The sequence below is a fragment of the Nipponia nippon genome, unplaced genomic scaffold, assembly GCF_047370975.1.
Source record: "Nipponia nippon isolate SJK-2023a ecotype South Korea unplaced genomic scaffold, ASM4737097v1 scaffold_30, whole genome shotgun sequence".
Classification (NCBI taxonomy): domain Eukaryota; kingdom Metazoa; phylum Chordata; class Aves; order Pelecaniformes; family Threskiornithidae; genus Nipponia; species Nipponia nippon.
Genome location: NW_028262348.1, coordinates 3,111,991 through 3,129,772, shown reverse-complemented (window position 1 = coordinate 3,129,772; position 17,782 = coordinate 3,111,991). Strand labels below are relative to the sequence as shown.

The window sequence follows — 17,782 nt, the reverse complement described above, 5'->3', positions numbered from 1 at the left end:
CCTGCGCTGGCACTTCAGGGTAAAAATATTGCTGTTTCAGGCATACAGCACCTTTATGGAAAGGAAATATTTTTTTAACAAGAAAAAACAATCATGCTGTTAAATTTTCCCCTTCTCAGCTCTCCATTGAGACAGAGAAAGTATAGATTTAAGTGAGAAGCATCTGGGATGGGGATGGCTTCTTAGTGTCTGCGTAGTGCCTCACACAGCGAAGGTCTGATGTTGATGGGGCCCTGGTAAGCTACTCTGAGAATTTGCTGCAAGAAACCCTCGTGCAGATCTAATCCCATGTGTGAATGGGGAGAGGATGACACTCCCAAAGAGACATCCAATTCTTCTGCCACCGAAGCAGGGAGAAACTGTGACGGCAGTCATCTCTACATCCTCCAAAAGAGCCACAGAGAACACTATGTGGCATCATGCCATGGTATGTCCCTCTTCCTCCTCCACTGTAGCTCACAGGTACCCCACTGGGGAAAGAAAAAAAAAAATCAAAACAAAAAAAAAAGAGGCTCTGTCATTTCTTGGGGGGGAAGGAGGGTGGTGGTGTTGGAGCTGAGGAAGAAGGAACCAGCCAATCCCTGTAGCAGCCTCTCATTAGGGAGGAGAGCTAAGGGCAAGATCCATCTATCACCTCCCTATGGCTTGTCTCCTTGGAAGGGAAACATGGTGGGGATGCAGCTTTGGGGTGTCATGCTGGTATTCTTTCCATAAGGATCCCTGTGTGAAGGTGGAGCACGACAGGAGCAGGCAGCTCAGAACCGGGACCTGGTAGTGCTGGGAGACCCACTAGAACCTAGAAGGTTTGAAGGCCATAGCTCTTGACCTTCCTGAAAAGCCACTAAAGCTGCCCTCCAGCAAGAGCTCCTGGGGTGGAAACGCTAGTGCTGGGTGTCCCCAGGCAGAGAGGTCCTCTGAAGCCCACCACGTACCCTAGCAACCATTGCTGTCTTGTGTATCTGAGGGATAAGTCTCTGCTTCCTCTCAGTCTGTCTCTCCTTTGTTTCTCGTGAACATCCTGGACTTCAGTTCTGGGGAAAAGCTGCCTGGTCAGCCAGGCCAAGTGGGTGGAAAGCCGCGCTCCTGCCGGCCCTGCGGGGAGGAGCTGTGGGGCTTCCAGGGGAAGAAACCCCACCTTTGGAATAGGCTCTGCTTGGCAAGCCACCAGTGCCCGGGGTTTGGAAAGCTTTTGTGGCACAATAAGAGACACATTTATTTGGTTTTGAGCTCCTGCGTGAATTTCCCCTCCATTGCAGCTCGGTTGCTGATGTTTCTGGCAGCCACCGCAGCAGTGGTTTGGATGAAAGCTCCCTGCTGTGAGTAGGTTTATATAATTGGTATTGTTAAATTTTGTAAATAAGGTCTGAGTTGCTACAGTGATAGGTCCTCTCTAAGGGGTGTAATTGGAGATTCAGTGCTCCTCCTCCATGTGTAAGTGGCCAGGTGAGCTTGTTGATGGGATTTAAGGATCTGTCCTTGCTCCAGCACAAAGATTTTGGCCAGGTGAGTAGGATACCTCAAAGCCAGCTTGGTCCCAATGGTTATACCCTCAAAGAAGAAATCTTGTGTTGGAATCTGGGCTCTGGTTCGTGGCTGCTCTGAGCCTGGTGGCTCTTTGCGAGGTGCTGCTATACTAGCTGATCTTTATGCATTTTAGCAAGTCCTTGGGTTCAGGGAGCACCCAGCTGTCTTGGAGACAGCCCAGGAGGAGGCTTGCACCTCGTCTGAAGTCTCTGAGACTCCTTACTCAGCTTCAGTTCTCCCCCATGCAGAGCAGGAATAATCTCATCCAGCCACGTTGCTGATGTGCTTGGAGAAATGTCTCCAAAACACACTGTAGGGTCTCGTAGGAGAGGGGATTTCCAGCCAGTGTTGGCAAAGCATCCCTGCTTCAAACCAGATTTCAGAGCAAGGGAACAAACCAGACTTTCTATCAGCGCTCACCCTCCCAGCCTGGCTCTGCTGAGGCGTGCGGCTCTGGCGTGCATCAGGTCTTGGGGATTTATTTATTTCTCTTTTTCTGAGCGCTCTGGAGTGGAGCTTGTTCTGTGGTCCAGGGACCCCCCATCCAGGACAACCAGCCTGGCAGACCCTGGGGAAAAATAATGGGGACAACTACCATAAGGGGAAAAAGTAGACCTAAATATTTAATCCATCTCCAAGTCAGCTTGGCAGAAACGAGGTTCTTATTTACACGCATGTGCACATCCGCATATACAATATAAATAGTGTATAAATTATAAATGCTTTCATAATATGTAAATATAAGTCTTGTGTATTTGGCTATAGCTGCATATATCTATTTGATGAATGGGTGTAAAATTGCAGTTGTGGTAGAAGAGGCATGAATCTAAAGGGAAAGATACTAAAAAGAAAGTGAAATAGAAGAGAGTGCTGCACCGATAAAGTGTGATGGGGCTGCAGTCCCCTGGGAGGGATGTCTCTGTTTCCCTGAAAGTTTAAACAAACACCGTGACACTAATGCGCTGCCTTTATTTATTAATTCACTGATCTATTTATTAATTGTTTGCTTTTCTGCCTTGTGTTTTTTTTTGTTTGTTTGTTTCTTTGCTTGTAGTAAAGAGTACCCGGTTGTTCCCAGGAGCACAGTGAGACAAAAAGTGTCCTCGAATCACAGCCCCTTCAGTGGTGAGACCAGGGTCCTTTCTGCCTCCTCCAACCTGGGCTCCCAGTACCAGTGCGAGAACGGGGTGTCGAGCACCTCCCAGGACCTGCTACCGCCTGCCAACCCCTACCCGATCTCCCAGGAGCACAGCCAGATCTACCACTGCACCAAGAGAAAAGGTCAGGACTTGGCTGCTCCCCGCTTAGAGTTTGCTATGTGCCTTTCCCCTTCCTAACATGACTGTCAGCGTTGTTTTCTGATGTTTCCCCTTGCCCGCAGGCTGGACAGCCCCAGTCTGCTTTACGGTGGTGCTTGAGGACGAGCAAGGGATGAGGGTTGTGTGCTGGAGGTGGGCAGTTGCCCCAGCCTGGGCTGGGAAACTCCTCTCACCGGTGTTAGCCTAAAACCTCCTGTCTACTGCTGGGCTGGGAGCAAGCTGTTTGGAGGGGTGGCGGTACCTTTCACCCACGTTGAATCCACATTCAGTAAGATAGCTGGTGCCGCAGATAAAGATGACTTATCTGTCTCTGTAGCCCCTCAGACAGGGTTAATCTCCAAGTGGAGATACCTTGACAGCTTGGATTTTGCACAGTTTTTGACTAAGAGTCTCACAGTTGGGAGACAGTTGTCTGTATGCAGCAAGCAACTCCACTTAAATGCTCGGTCTAATGAACGGGGCGTGGGATTGAAAATCATGATATCCATGTTCGTTCCCCTCTGGTGCGACTGACCTGCTTTGACAGAGCTTGAGGGATCAAACTGTGAGGGCTTTACACTGACTGCTCAGCTCGTCCTGGCGTGAAGAGCCCCATGATATCGATGGGATAATTGTTCTTAGGCAGGAGCGAGAGGTTTGCAGTCTCTCCCTTCCTCTCCCAAAGCAATGGGAATGACGAGGTGCAGAAACACTTGCAGGACTCAGATAGCAAAAGCCTCAGGTCAGCTCCACCCCAGACACTCAGAAGAAAACAGGGAATTTCCAGGGCTGAATGCAAGCCTATGGGGTGGGCAGGAGATGGTTACTGCCTACCCCTGTTCCCTTTTCTCAGGATTTAGTCTAGGTTGCACAGGAAAAGCTAACAGGAGTCAGCACGCACCATGGCATTTGAACACACCAAGAATTTCTCCAGCCCGGTAGCCTCTCCCACAGCAGATCCCTTCCTGCTTCCCTGCACGGTCCTATCAGTCAGCCATATGTCATTATTTTTAGTAACGTAACCCCTGGGGCTCTGGGATGCGCAGTGTAGACACACAGTCAGAGGTAGTGGATGCGGGGAAGTGCTGGCAGATGAGGCAGAAGGGCAGTGGAAAAATACCTCACGTACTTGGTGAAGCCCCTGAATGTTGTAACATCACGTGTGTTGTGTACAAGTATACATGTCAAACAAAAAAAAAGTTGATAAATCTTAATATTTTCCTGGTGTGAGATTAAGCCAAACAGTGGAAAACAGAGGCATCATTTTCTGACCCCTCCAGCTGACCAGGCAACCCCTGTGCTTGTGTATCAAAGCTGTGATTGGAAATGGTGACGTTAGGCTTGAGCTAGCTGTAAGGTAGGGAATAAAGAGTTGCAGTGGCCTCCCAGAGTGCCCCCTAAGGTCACTGTGTGGCCCTTGCTACCCCCATGCTGGTGTGGGACTGTGGGTGTGAGGCTTTGGGACACAGCTGGGTTGCTGCAAAGCCCCGCTGTTGGTGGTGGAAAGGCAGATCCCATTCGCCCTTGGCGTTCCTCAGCCTGTGATCCGTCCTCGGTGCTCCTTTGCCCTGGGAGCTGAGCTTTCACCGCTCCTCTTCCCCTTTGCAAAAACCAACCAAAACAAGCTGGCCCAAATGGCAACAAACCCTTTCGACAATCTCTGACTGCTGCGTGTCCCCGCACTGCAGGGCAATTCATCATTCGCCTCCACATTGTAACGTGATAAGGAATCAACAGAGGTTTCCTTCCAGTTTTGGGATTCCCGCTAAGTGGTGTCTCCATGGGTGGCTTCCCTCAATCCCCCAATTATCTCACTTCCTCTTATTGTCACAAAAGAGACGACTATCTGCCCTGTAATAAGCTCCCCGGCCCCTTTTGGCCTGCGTGGCCCTTGCAAAAGTGCAGGAGACTGGCAAAGCAAGTCCTTGTCTGTGTGGCTGATGGCCTCTCATTATCTCTACGACGGCTTGAGTGGCACAAGCAGTTAAGGGCCTTTTATCAAAGCCGCCAAATGCTTTAATCAAACAGAAGCAGTGTCCTGTCCGATACCACCGGCTTCTTCCCCGTATGTCTCAGGAGCCTGAGTCTCTGCTTCCCTCCCTGTGCCTTTTTCCCCCTCCCCATGCATCTAGTAAATCGAAAACAGCCACCAGGGCTTAAAGAAAAGAAACATAAAGTTAATGGGAAACAGAGAGCCAACATAAGCTGCCAAGCAGCTCTTCGCAAAGTGAAATTAATTAAAAAAAAAAAAAGTCACTAGAGATGAGCAATTCCGTTCAGATAAATCAGAATGTGATCCAAGGTTTCATCTCAAACTCAGACTGAGCGTGGCACTTTCTTCTAGGACAGCGCAAGGATCTTTATTGAACTTGGGAAAAGAACCTTACCTACAATATTCCTCTTTTTCTTCCTTTTCCAGCCTCTCCTTTCTAAGTGAAATATTAAGCTTTCCCTCACAGCTCTCCTGCTTTCCTGCATAACTTTTAACAAGCCTTACTAAGAAAGCACGAAAGCAAGAAGACCTTCACTCCTAATGCACCTCTGTCCGTTTTCTGGACTGGAAGTATTGATTTCGTTGGATCATCAACTCATCCAACATTGACTCCTCCTCAGTCAGTTTAGGATTTATCTCAAGCGGATTATTTCCTTTTCTCAAGGCTGCGGTTGTGGATAAGTGCTCACAAGGGCAGAGGGCAATTTGACTGGGTTTGAGACCAGCTGGTGTCTGTATCTGCTGTAGCAAATACCACCACTGTTTTCCAAGATAGTCTCTCAGATACGGCTCCTTCCAGCTTTCACATCTCATGGTGTTTCTCTGTATCCTTTTTAATCAGGAGGTCAAGTCTTGGTTTAGGCTCGGTTAAGAATAGGTCTGTATTCGAGCAACTCAAAGGCACCTTATTCAACTTCTGCTTCCTTGGTGACCTAAGACAAAGATTTAGTTCTGTGGCTGACAGTGTTGTTCTTAGCTGTCAAGTCAAGATGGATTCGCTCTGGAGATACGATATGGAGTTACATTAGGGGAGAGCAGCAGGGCTGCGAGGGAATGTTATCTCTGAAGGCTCCTCTGTTTCAGGGAGCTGATGCTCTTCTGGGTGAGGAAGGAAGGGAGGACACATCCCAGAGCCCCAAATCTGGCAGTTCCTGGTGCCTGGGTGGGTGTGCAGGGTTGCAGCTTTGGGAAGGACCCCAGCGTGGTGCAATGGGGTCGCTGCTCCAGGCACCTTCTGAACATGCTGAAGGCTGGGGAATGGCAGTCCTCAAGGCGAGAATCATCCTGCATTGTATCCCAGCTCCACACTGAGACTGCTTGTGGCATTTCACAAAGAGACTGGTCTTGACAGGATGGATTAACTCCAACCCTGTATCCTACCAAGGAGTGGCCTCAGTTCTTGATGTGGATTTTTAGGTTGCAACAAAGGCCAGTTAGAGCTTTGCCTTTTTTCTGGTTGTTCTCCACCTCTTTCTCTTTCATTGTTGTGCTTGGAGAAGCCCAAAAGGACTTACCAGCAGGCAGCTTGCTTTCTGTCTTTCATTTTAGCCCCACGTCCCAATTAGAGCATTGGGGCTTGTTTTCCCTTGTGTTATCCTCCTCCCTCAGACTTCCTGCGAACTGAAAGCCATCCCTCTAAACCTCTGCTCCCTCCCAGCCTTACACAATCTCAACCACTTGGCAGATTTCTGGGATGCTTGTGATGCTGAACAGGAGGCGACTGGAACTGCCTCTCCCTGGGGAGGTTATAAAAGTTGTCATGTTGGCACGCTGAGGGAGAAGAGGGACATGGCAGAATCCACCAGCTCCAACCAGTAAGGATCGTATTCTTCAGCCACCTAGCTTGGGCATGACCCTACCCATGGGGAAGAATATATCTTTCATCTCCTTCCTGCTCTGCTGAGGTCGGTGGAGATACAGCAATGCCTTTCCCACTTTTCCACAAGAATAGGCATAGGGTGGATAGACCTCTTTGTTGATTGAACTGATTTCTCCCTCATCTCACTTGGCTTTTAGTTCATTCAAAGAATCTGTAGGACAAAAGTCAGGTATGGGATGTCTTCTTGGAGCACATGCTGCTTGTCCTGCTGGTGTTAGGAGATGCAATGAGTTGGCCAAGGCTTGAGCTATGCTGCAGCCAGAGGTGTTTGCAGCTTGGGTAGATGTAGTGGAGCTCAGAGAAAGGTGCCTGCTGGGGGACCGAGGGTGAAGAAGAGCCTGCCTGCGTGGTGAGGAGATACTCAGGGGGCTGGTGTGCACCCAGCTTTTGCTGTGCAGCCATGCTGCTTGTGGTGCTGTAGTTTCAGCAGCTTCATATAAGCATCCTGCTCTCCCATCAGGAGGTGCCTCCTGTGCCTCTGCGGGCAGTGCTGGCAGCTCGCTGCCTCTGGAAGAGGTTCCAGCTTTCGGTGCTGGTTTGTCTCTGCCCCACAACCCTTTCTGTTGTGTTCCCCTGCCATGCAACGCAACCGTATTGCAAACCGTGCGATTGCTGAAATAACTAGCGTGCGTTAGGTTTCATGTCCTAGGATGTATGTCTGCTTTACCCTTTAGGGACGCTCATTTTGACCGAATCTGCCTTTTTCTTTTCTTCTTTGACAACCCTTGTCAGCTTTGCACGCTGTGATTGGCTATTCAGGCTCATGCTAGATTCATACTAGAAACCAGACTGGATAAAAGAACAGTATTAGTGATAATCACCCATTGTGTCTCCCTCACAAAGTCGGGGTGAACCTACTGTAATGCCCTGGAAGTGTGGGTGAGCTTGAAAAACTAAAACAGTTGGGTCCCATTCTTCATTGTCTTCTGTCCCGGGGAGCTGATTGTCATGAATTGGAAAGAAGCTCTCCTGATTTACACCAGGGGGAGAAGTGTGCCCAGCGCACCCTGAAGTCCAGAGATTTTACATGTTTGCATTTCATTCTGGATGGCCCTAATCTTGGAAATGGGAAAATTCCATTTAAAAAGCCATTTGTGTGGTATTTACAACCCAGCTGGAAGTAGTAAATACCGGAAATCTTGGAACTGCTTATGCTCTCACTCAAGCTCCTTCATTAGATAGATCATCAAATTCCTTGTGAGGGAGCCAGTTTCCACCCCATTCTGCAGGCTCCGTTTTCCTTGGATCCACTTCGGAGCAGCTTCTCCCAAGTGTTGGCAGCTTCCCCTGCTTGGCAGAACCTTTTGCTTTTTGAGGTTTGCGCAGTATTGAGGGGCTGGTCACAAGACCTGATCACAAGACTCTTGGCTTCCAAGAACAGCAAGAAATGTGGAGGATGGTCAGCATCTCCCAGAGGTGCCCAGCACCTCCTAGGGCTCAGTGACAACAGAAAAAGAGCGATGATGTGCTATCAGGGAACCAACATCAAGAATCGAACCCAGAGCAGACCAGAGAGTTATCTCCTATGTCCTGCTTACGCTGATGCTGGGGAGCTGAGAGCACATTCAGGAAGAGGATTATGGCCTTGGGACACACTGTCCAGGCTCCAGAGCAGGTGAGGAGGACTTCAAACGGCAGCCTTCAGCATTGCGTGAGAGCTCTGTTTGACTTGTCCTCCTTTTGCCATTCTCTTACTTGAAGATGTCCCCTTCGCACCCCCAGATCTGCTCTGCACGCCATGGGGATGCACTTGACCTGCTCTGTGCTGGCTCTGCACTCCGAGGAGCGGTGGGACAATACCAGATCAGACTAGAAAGCCTGGACCAGTGTAAATTCATCAGCTGGCACCAGCTGGACTGCATCATACCTTCTGATGATGAAGATGGACTGTTCTCTTCCCTCTCCAGCACTTTGAGGTTACATAGATGGGAAAATGATCAGGAAGACGGGCCAGAGGGCAGGCAGAAGCTGTTAGGGTAGGCTGCAATCCGTCGTTAGCCACTGCGTCCTCTTTGGAGATGGGTCTGGTGTCCTTACACATCTTAAAATCTGGCGTGATGGTGCCCTTTCCACATAGGACATCAGTGGGCTTGGCTCTAGAGAGACCAGCAAAGCGATTGTGAGAGCTTACAGAAGAAATGGCACCTGTAGGGTTTCCACTGAAATGCTGGTGGTTTTTGTTTTTCTCGCTTCACCTGCGATGAATTCTGGAATTCAGCCGTAACTGCGGCTCTGCCTGGCTTGGGCTGTGGCAGGCAGCAAAATGTCTGGGCTAAGTGGAAAAATCAGCAACCTCAGGTTGTAAGTCAGGCGTGTTTTTACACAACGGAAAAACAGAGTTTGACTGTTTTGTGTTGTATATTGAAAAAAATAAAAATAAAGTAAACAGTCAAACCCCAAGCCAATGATTTCTAATGCCAGCAGAGTAATGCGGTTTAATGCTGAAAACTTTATTAGCAGAACAATGCTTCATTTTACAAGACATTGTTTTTCCACCCTAGTGTTCTTATTCAGTGGTGGGTTAGGGATCCAAAGCTTTTAGGCTGTCCGTAAAAGCGAGAGCTCGGGCTGTTCTTCCAGGTGTACCTCCTGGGATAGGCCCATGCTCGGGAGGGAGCTTAGACCTCTGCTTCCAGCTTTGCTCTTTCAGGGGACTACAACCTCTCCACTCCTCCTATATAAAATGAACCTGATCAGGATTAAGGAGAGCGATACGCTTTTGCATCTATCTGCTTACTCTTTCAGCTGTTTTAAAGATGTGATTGCATTGCTGGCTTATCCCATCCTCCTTTCTGTCCCCATTTACGAGAAGGCAGAGGAGGAAGATGACTTGATTATCAGGGGCTCTGCGTTGCTGGGACCAAGGAGCCAGGTTTTGCTCTTGTCAGGAAGAAAGATGAAGTGGGACTGTGCTTTTCCAGCTCAATTTACAGGCAGCTGCTATTACAAAGTCAAAATACACCAAGGGGAGAGTCCCCATGGCGTGTACCTCGCTACCTGACGTTTTCTGGGGTTGTCAGGCTGAGAAGACTCACAACAGCAGTTGTTCCAGCTGGACTTGGTAGACACCTGAGTGGGAGTCAAGGGTTATTTTACAAGCAGTGTTGGTGCAGCTTCCAGGAGAAAGCACGTGGCTGTCTATAGTAATAAGGGTACGCGCATGTCCGTGTTTACAAGAAACAAAAACCCTCCCGAAGGTGAGATGCGAGCACTTGTGTGGGAGCAGCCCAGCAGCAGCACCTGTGCAGATACTTTTAGTCCTCTTTTTTGTGGAAGTGTTGTGTGGTTTGTTTTGTTTTTTTTTTTTTTCCTTTGTATTTTGAGGGTGAAAAGAATTGCAGCTCAAAACATGTTGGTTGAGAAAATTTGAAAAGGGCAGTATTCTTTCAAATTTTACCCGTTGAATGGGTGCAGCCAAGAGGGCTTTAAGCAACGTGGGACGTTTTTCTGCCTGCACCAGGAATCTTGTTCTTGAAGCAGCAGCGAAGTTAATCTGGGTCAGAACAAGCTCTCCTTCCCTTGCCTCGCTGTCCTTAAAATCTCTTGGTGAAGCGCTCATCCCTGGGAACTTTGCCATCCATTCCAGCAGAGCTGGATTTCATTTGATGACCCTGCGAATGAATAAATAAGTGCATATTCATTTATTCATTTTGCTTCACCCTAGAGATTTCACCTAAATTGTTTATCTCCTTCCCTCTCTTGGCCTGGGACGCTGCAGGAAACAAAGGGCTCTGCAAGCTGTGCCTTGTTGTTCCTAGCTGTGAAATTTACTTTTCTTTTTTTGTTACACTTGGCTCCAGCACCCAGCCCTGCATGGATTTATGTGCCCAGCTCCCTTGGCACAGCTAAAGACCAGGGCTGTAAAACTCCAAATCTGATTGTCTCAACTGTGCCATCGCTGATGCTCTCCCAGGGGGATTTTTATTGTGATCTCCATTTTTGTCTCATTTATCATGAAAGTATATCACTGTAAAGGCTTTTAGTTAACAGCACCAGCTCTGAGCCCCTAAGTCGGGAGTGGGGAACTCTATTAGGTGCACTGTATCCGCAGGCAGATGTTACTCTTCTGGTCCAAGTGCTGGCAGCAGAGAGGGCACGAGGAGCTTGGGGGTGTGCGTGGGGTATCGCCAAGCAAGCTAAGCCTCAGGATCCCTCCAGTATCTTAGAGCCTTGGTTTTCCTCCCAGAGCACCTAGCTAATCCCTCCCCCAGCCCAGCAGACAGGGCCAAGTGCAAGACTTGGTTTCAGCAGGATTGATTCAGGGTGATTCCAAGGAAGGGATGTGGATTTACACTGACATAACCGAGAGAAGTGTCTGGATCGGCTCTGTGCAGACTGTGTCCTTGGTAAAACAAGGATTGTGGAGAGGGAGGTTCAGCCGAGGGCACAGTATTGTTGTTCACTACCAGGAGTTTTCTCTCCTAACAGATGAGGAATGTTCCACCACCGAGCATCCCTACAAGAAGCCCTACATGGAAACTTCTCCGGCAGAAGAGGATCCTTTCTACAGGTCCAGTTACCCCCAGCAGCAGGGACTGAACACTTCATACAGGACTGAATCAGCCCAGCGCCAAGCATGTATGTATGCCAGCTCCGCTCCCCCCACGGACCCTGTGCCCAGCCTAGAAGACATCAGCTGTAACACGTGGCCGAGCGTGCCATCCTACAGCAGTTGCACAGTGTCTGCCATGCAGCCGATGGACAGGTTACCCTACCAGCATTTCTCTGCCCACTTCACCTCGGGGCCGCTGATGCCCCGGCTCAGCAGCGTGGCCAACCATACCTCTCCCCAAATAGGAGATACCCATAGCATGTTTCAGCACCAAACCTCGGTTTCTCACCAACCCATTGTCCGGCAGTGTGGACCTCAAACTGGCATCCAGTCCCCCCCCAGCAGCTTACAGCCCGCAGAGTTCCTGTATTCCCACGGCGTGCCTCGAACCCTTTCGCCCCACCAGTACCACTCGGTCCACGGCGTGGGCATGGTGCCAGAGTGGAGCGAGAACAGCTAACAAGGCGGTCAGGAAAGTGCAAGAGCATTAGCCATGAAAAAAAAAAAAAAAAAGGGAAAAGGAAAAGGAAAAAAAACCCTGTCGATAATAAAAGCGAGAGTATTTTGCAAGACTCCTTTAACTGAATGTTCACCGATAGCACTCGAGAGGGATGGACACTGATTGAAACCACAGATGAAATAGTCATCGGCCTCGGTGTGACTTGCCCCGCCCCCCTTTTTTCTTTTGTTTCAAAAGAAAAATCAACAGATCGGCATCTCCCCCGCCACGGTCCCCACCCAGTTTGTGTTGCTGCCACCGCCAGCCCCGTGCCCTCGTCCCCCCCTGCCTTCCTGCTCTTTTTGTTCTCCAGGGGACACGAAACTTCTGCTGCCTTTCTCAACACAGTCAGAGTGCTTGAATGAAAACAACTAGGATGTTACTTTTTTTTTTTTGTGGTGTTGATGTTGACGATGTTATATAATAAATAATAATATATATATATTTTCTTTCAATTTTCTCAAAAAAAAAAAAAAAAAAAGAAAAGACACCGGCCCTTTTTACCAAGGGTGGATTTTGGAGTGGTGTTTCTTTTTTTTTTTTTTTTAATTAGTATTATTGTTGTTACTTTTCAACAGAAAGAGGTATTATGAACCCACAAATAAGAAAAGCAGGTACCTACCTCGTCCCGAGCGAAACCGCTCCCTGCAGGGTGCCGTGTTTCCTTACAGACCCCCCAAAATGTGTCTCTGCAGGAACAAGCCCTGGAAACTCATCTCCTTTCCCACTTGGGTGTAATTCTCTCGCTCTTCTTTCCGTCTCATCTCCCGGTCTTTCCCGGTCCATCAGCTGTGTCTGACGGAAGCGCGGGGTACCTTTCAAACTTGAAAACATCCACGGCTTGTCTCCTGCTGAATTTTTACCGGCATGCGGAAAGCGAGGCTCTGAGCCAGCTGCGAGGGGGAGGAGAGGGGGGGAGAGAGGATGCAGACGGTGAAAGGAAAAACTTTGCTCATAAAAATGATGATGACGCTTGTTTGCAATCCTGGACTTTCATTTTATCGTGCGTTCTTTTTCTTCCTCTCGAAAACAGAACAAGAAAAAGGGATACTGGTCTGGGTATGTTAAGTGAGATGTTAAGTAAATGTGTTTAAAAGGAGCAGAAAATGATCGTGAGAGGCTGGGAGTGGGGGAGGCAAGAAGAGAAGAAAAAGCAAATGTGTGTAAGGAAAGATGTCTACTGCAGAATTTTTCAGGTGTAAAATTTCCTGGTACTATTTATTTATACATGGGAGTTCAAATAACTCACAGTATGTCACAAAGCCAGCAAAGCAGCTGATTCAAAGGGGTTAAAAGTTTTATTGAAATGGAAGTTTGCTTTCTTTTCTTCTTTTTTTTTTTTTTCTCTCCAAGCTGTGCACACTCTATATAATTTACATATATTTTTAATTAAAAGTAATTCTAATTAACAAAAGAGGTATACCTGTGTGTCAGCAACTGAGAATGCGGGTGTGAATGTGTGGGAATGCCGGTATGTGCATGGGAGGGATTATAGACAGGTATCCAAAGCCGTGTAGCCACGAAGAAAAAAATAATCCCTACCTAGCTACGCTTTCCTATTCTTGTGTGCCAATTTATGTCTAATAAATACCACATGCTCTCAACGGCAAGGGACCTGCCCACCTTTTTTAAATTTTTTTGTTGTTGTTTTGGGGTGGGTTTTTTTGGTTCTTTCTGCTCGATGTCCATAAGTGTGTTTTTTATTTATTTCTGGTGTCCCGCAGGAGGTACAGCATCCCACCGGGGAAGACTGTTAGGCAGTGAGGGGCTGAGCTTGAGGTTGCTGTGTCTGGGGCTGCGTGTTTCTCTGCTACAAAACCGTCTGGGTCCCCCAGGTCCTTTCTACCCACCCTGTCCCCAAGGAAGATGCTCTCTTGGGGTCACTTTCCCGTCGAGACAGATTTAAAAGCCACCTTGGCAACCTAGGTGGGTGTTGGGGTGGCACTGGGAAGTCCTCGTGGAGGTGGAGCCGCCCCCCGTTCCCATGCAGATGGGGTCGGTGGGTGATGTCTGGCCCAGGGTAGGTGTGGGGCCATGCCCCTGGCTCAGCAAAGGAGGGGAGGATGCTGGATACTTCATGGATTGGAAACAAGATGGGAAAGAAGATGGGAAAATCGGCTTCAGAGAAATAAAGAGGTTACATCTGAGAAGCCCAGCAGAAAGGTCTCCTCCGTGTGGCTGGTAAGCCATGGCCACCCCAGGGAGCAGCTTGGCCAGGTCCTGGGAACAAACCGAGGAGGTGCCCCCAGACCGCCCCACCAGCAGCAGCTCATCTGGCTGCAGCAGCGGCACTGCCAATGCGTGACCGGCAGCCGCGGTGGCCCCCTGTGCACCAAAGATCTAGGAACACCTTGCAAAGCGCCAGGAAGCGAGTAGGATTAGTAGAGCCCCTTCACAGGTGATGGTCCCACCTAGCTGTCCCATGGCAGGTTGGACTCAGGGGATGGTGTCCACTGGGGCTATCCTGGCACTGGCTACAACGCAGCTTCCTTCCTTTGGCTGTCTCTGCTTTTACCGTCTTTCGCTTGCAAGAACTGAGTTTCATAAATGTTGGGTTAGACACATTCAAAATGCGATGCTGTGCTACCCTGGGAGCTCACGCTGGGTATCGGCCACACTTGCAGGCAGAAGAGGTGTAGGCATCATGTAACCCTTCTGCGGGCATGGCTGGGACCTCAAGTTACATGCAAAGCTGTTTGTCTTCGTGGCGTCACCCCCAGGGAGTTACTGAAACGTTGCATTGCTCAGTAAATCAAACGCTGTTCCTCCAGAATATGCAGTTGTGCAAGATTAATGACTGAATAAATTGCATTTTGAGTTAAGAAATGAAAAATTACACTGTATTTAGCTGTCAATTACATTGTACTTTCGAGGCTTCATTATCCCACTGCTAATCATGTAATCATCTTATCACTATATGGTAATTTACATGTAATTAAATGGCCAGTGGTTACTCTGTAAGTAAAGAGGTCTTACCAGAAATGTGTGCCATGCCTCTCAAAGAGTATTAAGGAAAGTAAACCCACATGGTGAATTATTTCTCAAGCTTTGGAAGGAAAGCCTCAAGCTTTCATAGAATCATAGAATCATTTAGATTGGAAAAGACCTTTAAGATCATCAAGTCCACCACTAAACCATGTCCCTAAGCACCACATCTACACAGCTTTTAAATACCTCCAGGGATGGGGACTCAACCACTTCCCTGGGCAGCCTGTGGCAGTGCCTGACAACACTTTTGGTGGAGAAATTTTTCCTAATATCCAACCTAAACCTGCCCTGGTGCAACTTGAGGCCATTTCCTCTTGTCCTATTGCTTGTTGCTTGGGAGAGGGGATTGATCCCCACCTCGCTAGAGCCTCCTTTCAGGTAGTTGTAGAGAGCGATGAGGGCTCCCCTCAGCCTCCTCTTCTCCAGGCTGAGCACCCCCAGCTCCCTCAGCCGCTCCTCACCAGCTTTGTTCTCTAGACCCTTCACCAACTGCGTTGCCCTTCTCTGGCCACGCTCCAGCACCTCAATGTCCTTCTTGTAGTGAGGGGCCCAAAACTGAACACAGGATTCGAGGTGTGGCCTCACCAGCACCAAGTACAGGGGATGATCACTTCCCTAGTCTTGCTGGCCACACTATTTCTGATACAAGCCAGGATGCCATTGGCCTTCTTGGCCACCTGGGCACACTGCTGGCTCATGTTCAGCCAGCTGTCGACCAACACCCCCAGGTCCTTTTCTGCCAGACAGCTCTCCAGCCACTCCTCCCCAAGCCTGTGGCGTTGCCTGGGGTTGTTGTGACCCAAGTGCAGGACCCGGCACGGAGCCTTGTTGAACCTCATACAGATGGCCGATGCCCATCAATCCAGCCTGTCCAGATCCCTCTACAGAACCTTCCTACCCTCCAGCAGATCAATGCTCCCGCCCGACTTGGTGTCGTCTGCAAACTGACTGAGGGTGCACTCGATCCCCTCGTCTAGGTTGTTGATAAAGACATTAAAGAGAAATGGCCCCAGTACTGACCCCTGGGGAACACCACTTGTGACCGGCTGTCGACTGGATTTAACTCCATTCACCACCACTCTTTGGGCCCGGCCATCCAGCCAGTTTTTTACCCAGAAAAGAGTACATCCGTCCAAGCCACGAGCAGCCGGTTTCTCCAGGAGAATGCTGTGGGAAACCATGTCAAAGGCGTTACTAAAGTCCAGGTAGACAACATCCGCAGCCTTTCCCTCATCCACTAAGCGGATCACCTTGTCATAGAAGGAGATCAGGATAGTCAAGCAGGGCCTGCCTTTCATAAACCCATGCTGACTGGGCCTGATCGCCTGATTGTCCTGTACATGCCGTGTGATGGCACTGAGGATGATCTGCACCGTAGCCTTCCCTAGCACTGAAGATAGACTGACAGGCCTGTAGTTCCCCAGATCCTCCTTCCACCCCTTCTTGTAGAGCGGTGTCACATTTGCTAACTTCCAGTCGACTGGGACCTCCCCGGTTAGCCAGGACTGCTGACGGATGATGGAAAGTGGCTTGGTGAGCACTTCCACCAGCTCCCTCAGTGCCCTTGGGTGGATTCCACCCAGCCCCATAGACTCGTGTGTGTCTAAGTGGTGTAGTAGGTTGCTAACCATTTCCCCTTGGATTATGAGTGGCTTCATTCTGCTTCCCATTCCCGTCTCCCAGCTCAGGGGGCTGGGTACCTGGAGAACAACTGGTCTGACTATTAAAGACTGAGGCAAAGAAGGCATTAAGTACCTCAGCCTTTTGTTGCTAATGTATTTGTAGAAACATTTTGTATTGTCTTTAGACTTTCAACTTGACTAATTTCCTCTGAGCTCCTCACATTATTTTTTTGGCTCTTCAGAGAAACACCGAGGCTCTTTGGTGGAGTCTGCGATGCTGTGATGGGCTCTGATCACTGGGTTTTGAAAAGCCAGGTAACTCCCCGGGCACGCAGCCTTGTGGAGCCACATTGGCATGAGGAGCAAGGAGGCCATCAGTGGCAGGAGGATGAACCTGTCACACCAGCAAAATCTGGGATGAAGACAAAGGTGGGTGAGACTATGCGGTATAGCCTTCTCCTCCTCTTCTTGAAGAGTTTGTGACTGGCTGCTGCTTCGCTACGGCATTTCTGGGCTTCAGCCTTGATGGAGCCCAGTTGTGCTATATGAACATAGCCTGCTCTTCCATTCGCATGAGTAGGACTGTGAGGAGTCAGATAGGATGTGAAAGAAAAAGGTGACTTGTTCAAAGGCCCGTGATGACTCCCAGCCTGGATGTGAATGTGCCTGGTCTATGTTGAACCTTGAGAAGCAGCTTGTACTTCTTCCCAACTGGTCCAAAACAATACTGGGAGCTGTCAAGGAGGAGGGTGCTCTCTCCCTTTGGTTGTGATTTTATGTTACAAAGAGTCTGAAATTATTTCCTTCATTTCTTTTCTTATGGACTTATTCCTTAACAGAGTATGGTAATGATGACAATAATAATAATAAACAAACAAATTAAGGAAAATTATATAGGAGTTATTGTCATTGAAAGAATTGGACAAAAAAGGTTGCAAAATTCACCCTATTCAGAGCTAAACTGGCAATTCATCCATAAGAGGCGTTGAAACTTGAGGAAGACCGTCCCAGCGTGGTACAAGGGACTGAGCATGGCCACCACCAGCCTTTCCCTTCTTGCCCACAAGTCCCAGGAACCATAAAACAATCCTCAGCACTGAGGGTGTTGGGGGGGTGGGCTGGACCTGGAGTGCTTCTGCCATGGGCCTGGGAACAGGGATGGTGGAAGAGTCCTGGAGAGCTGGATTCGCCAGTGCCAGTTCCCGGGAAGTGACCTGGAGGGTGAACCATGTCCCCAGGCTAGGACGGAGCTTGGGCACCCAGGGAAGCCCTGCGAAGCTGGGGGAGGAGGGCTGGTGTGGTGGGTGAAGAAGGCAGTGGTGGCCCACCATCCTCCTCGTGGGCAGGGGACCTTCCTCACCACAAAACTCTTCCTTTCGGTGACAGCCTTGAAGCAAGCTCACTGCTCTGGCAGCACGGAAAGTAGC

At 49.1% G+C, this 17,782-nt stretch overlaps 1 protein-coding gene across 4 annotated transcripts in view; it reads left to right on the top strand.

Annotated features, from left to right (window-relative positions):
- Nucleotides 1–12,198, top strand: part of TBX5 (T-box transcription factor 5) — a 134,542-nt gene extending 122,344 nt beyond the window's left edge. For 3 of the 4 annotated variants that reach the window (XM_087768471.1, XM_087768469.1, XM_087768467.1), the window contains 2 exons: nt 2,579–2,805; nt 11,123–12,198. In XM_087768471.1, the coding sequence (XP_087624597.1) occupies nt 2,579–2,805; nt 11,123–11,706 (811 nt within the window). In that variant the 3' untranslated portion in view covers nt 11,707–12,198. The remainder of the gene's footprint in view (nt 1–2,578; nt 2,806–11,122) is intronic. The other variant, XM_087768468.1, reaches the window with a different exon arrangement.
- Nucleotides 12,199–17,782: the final 5,584 nt, after the last annotated feature.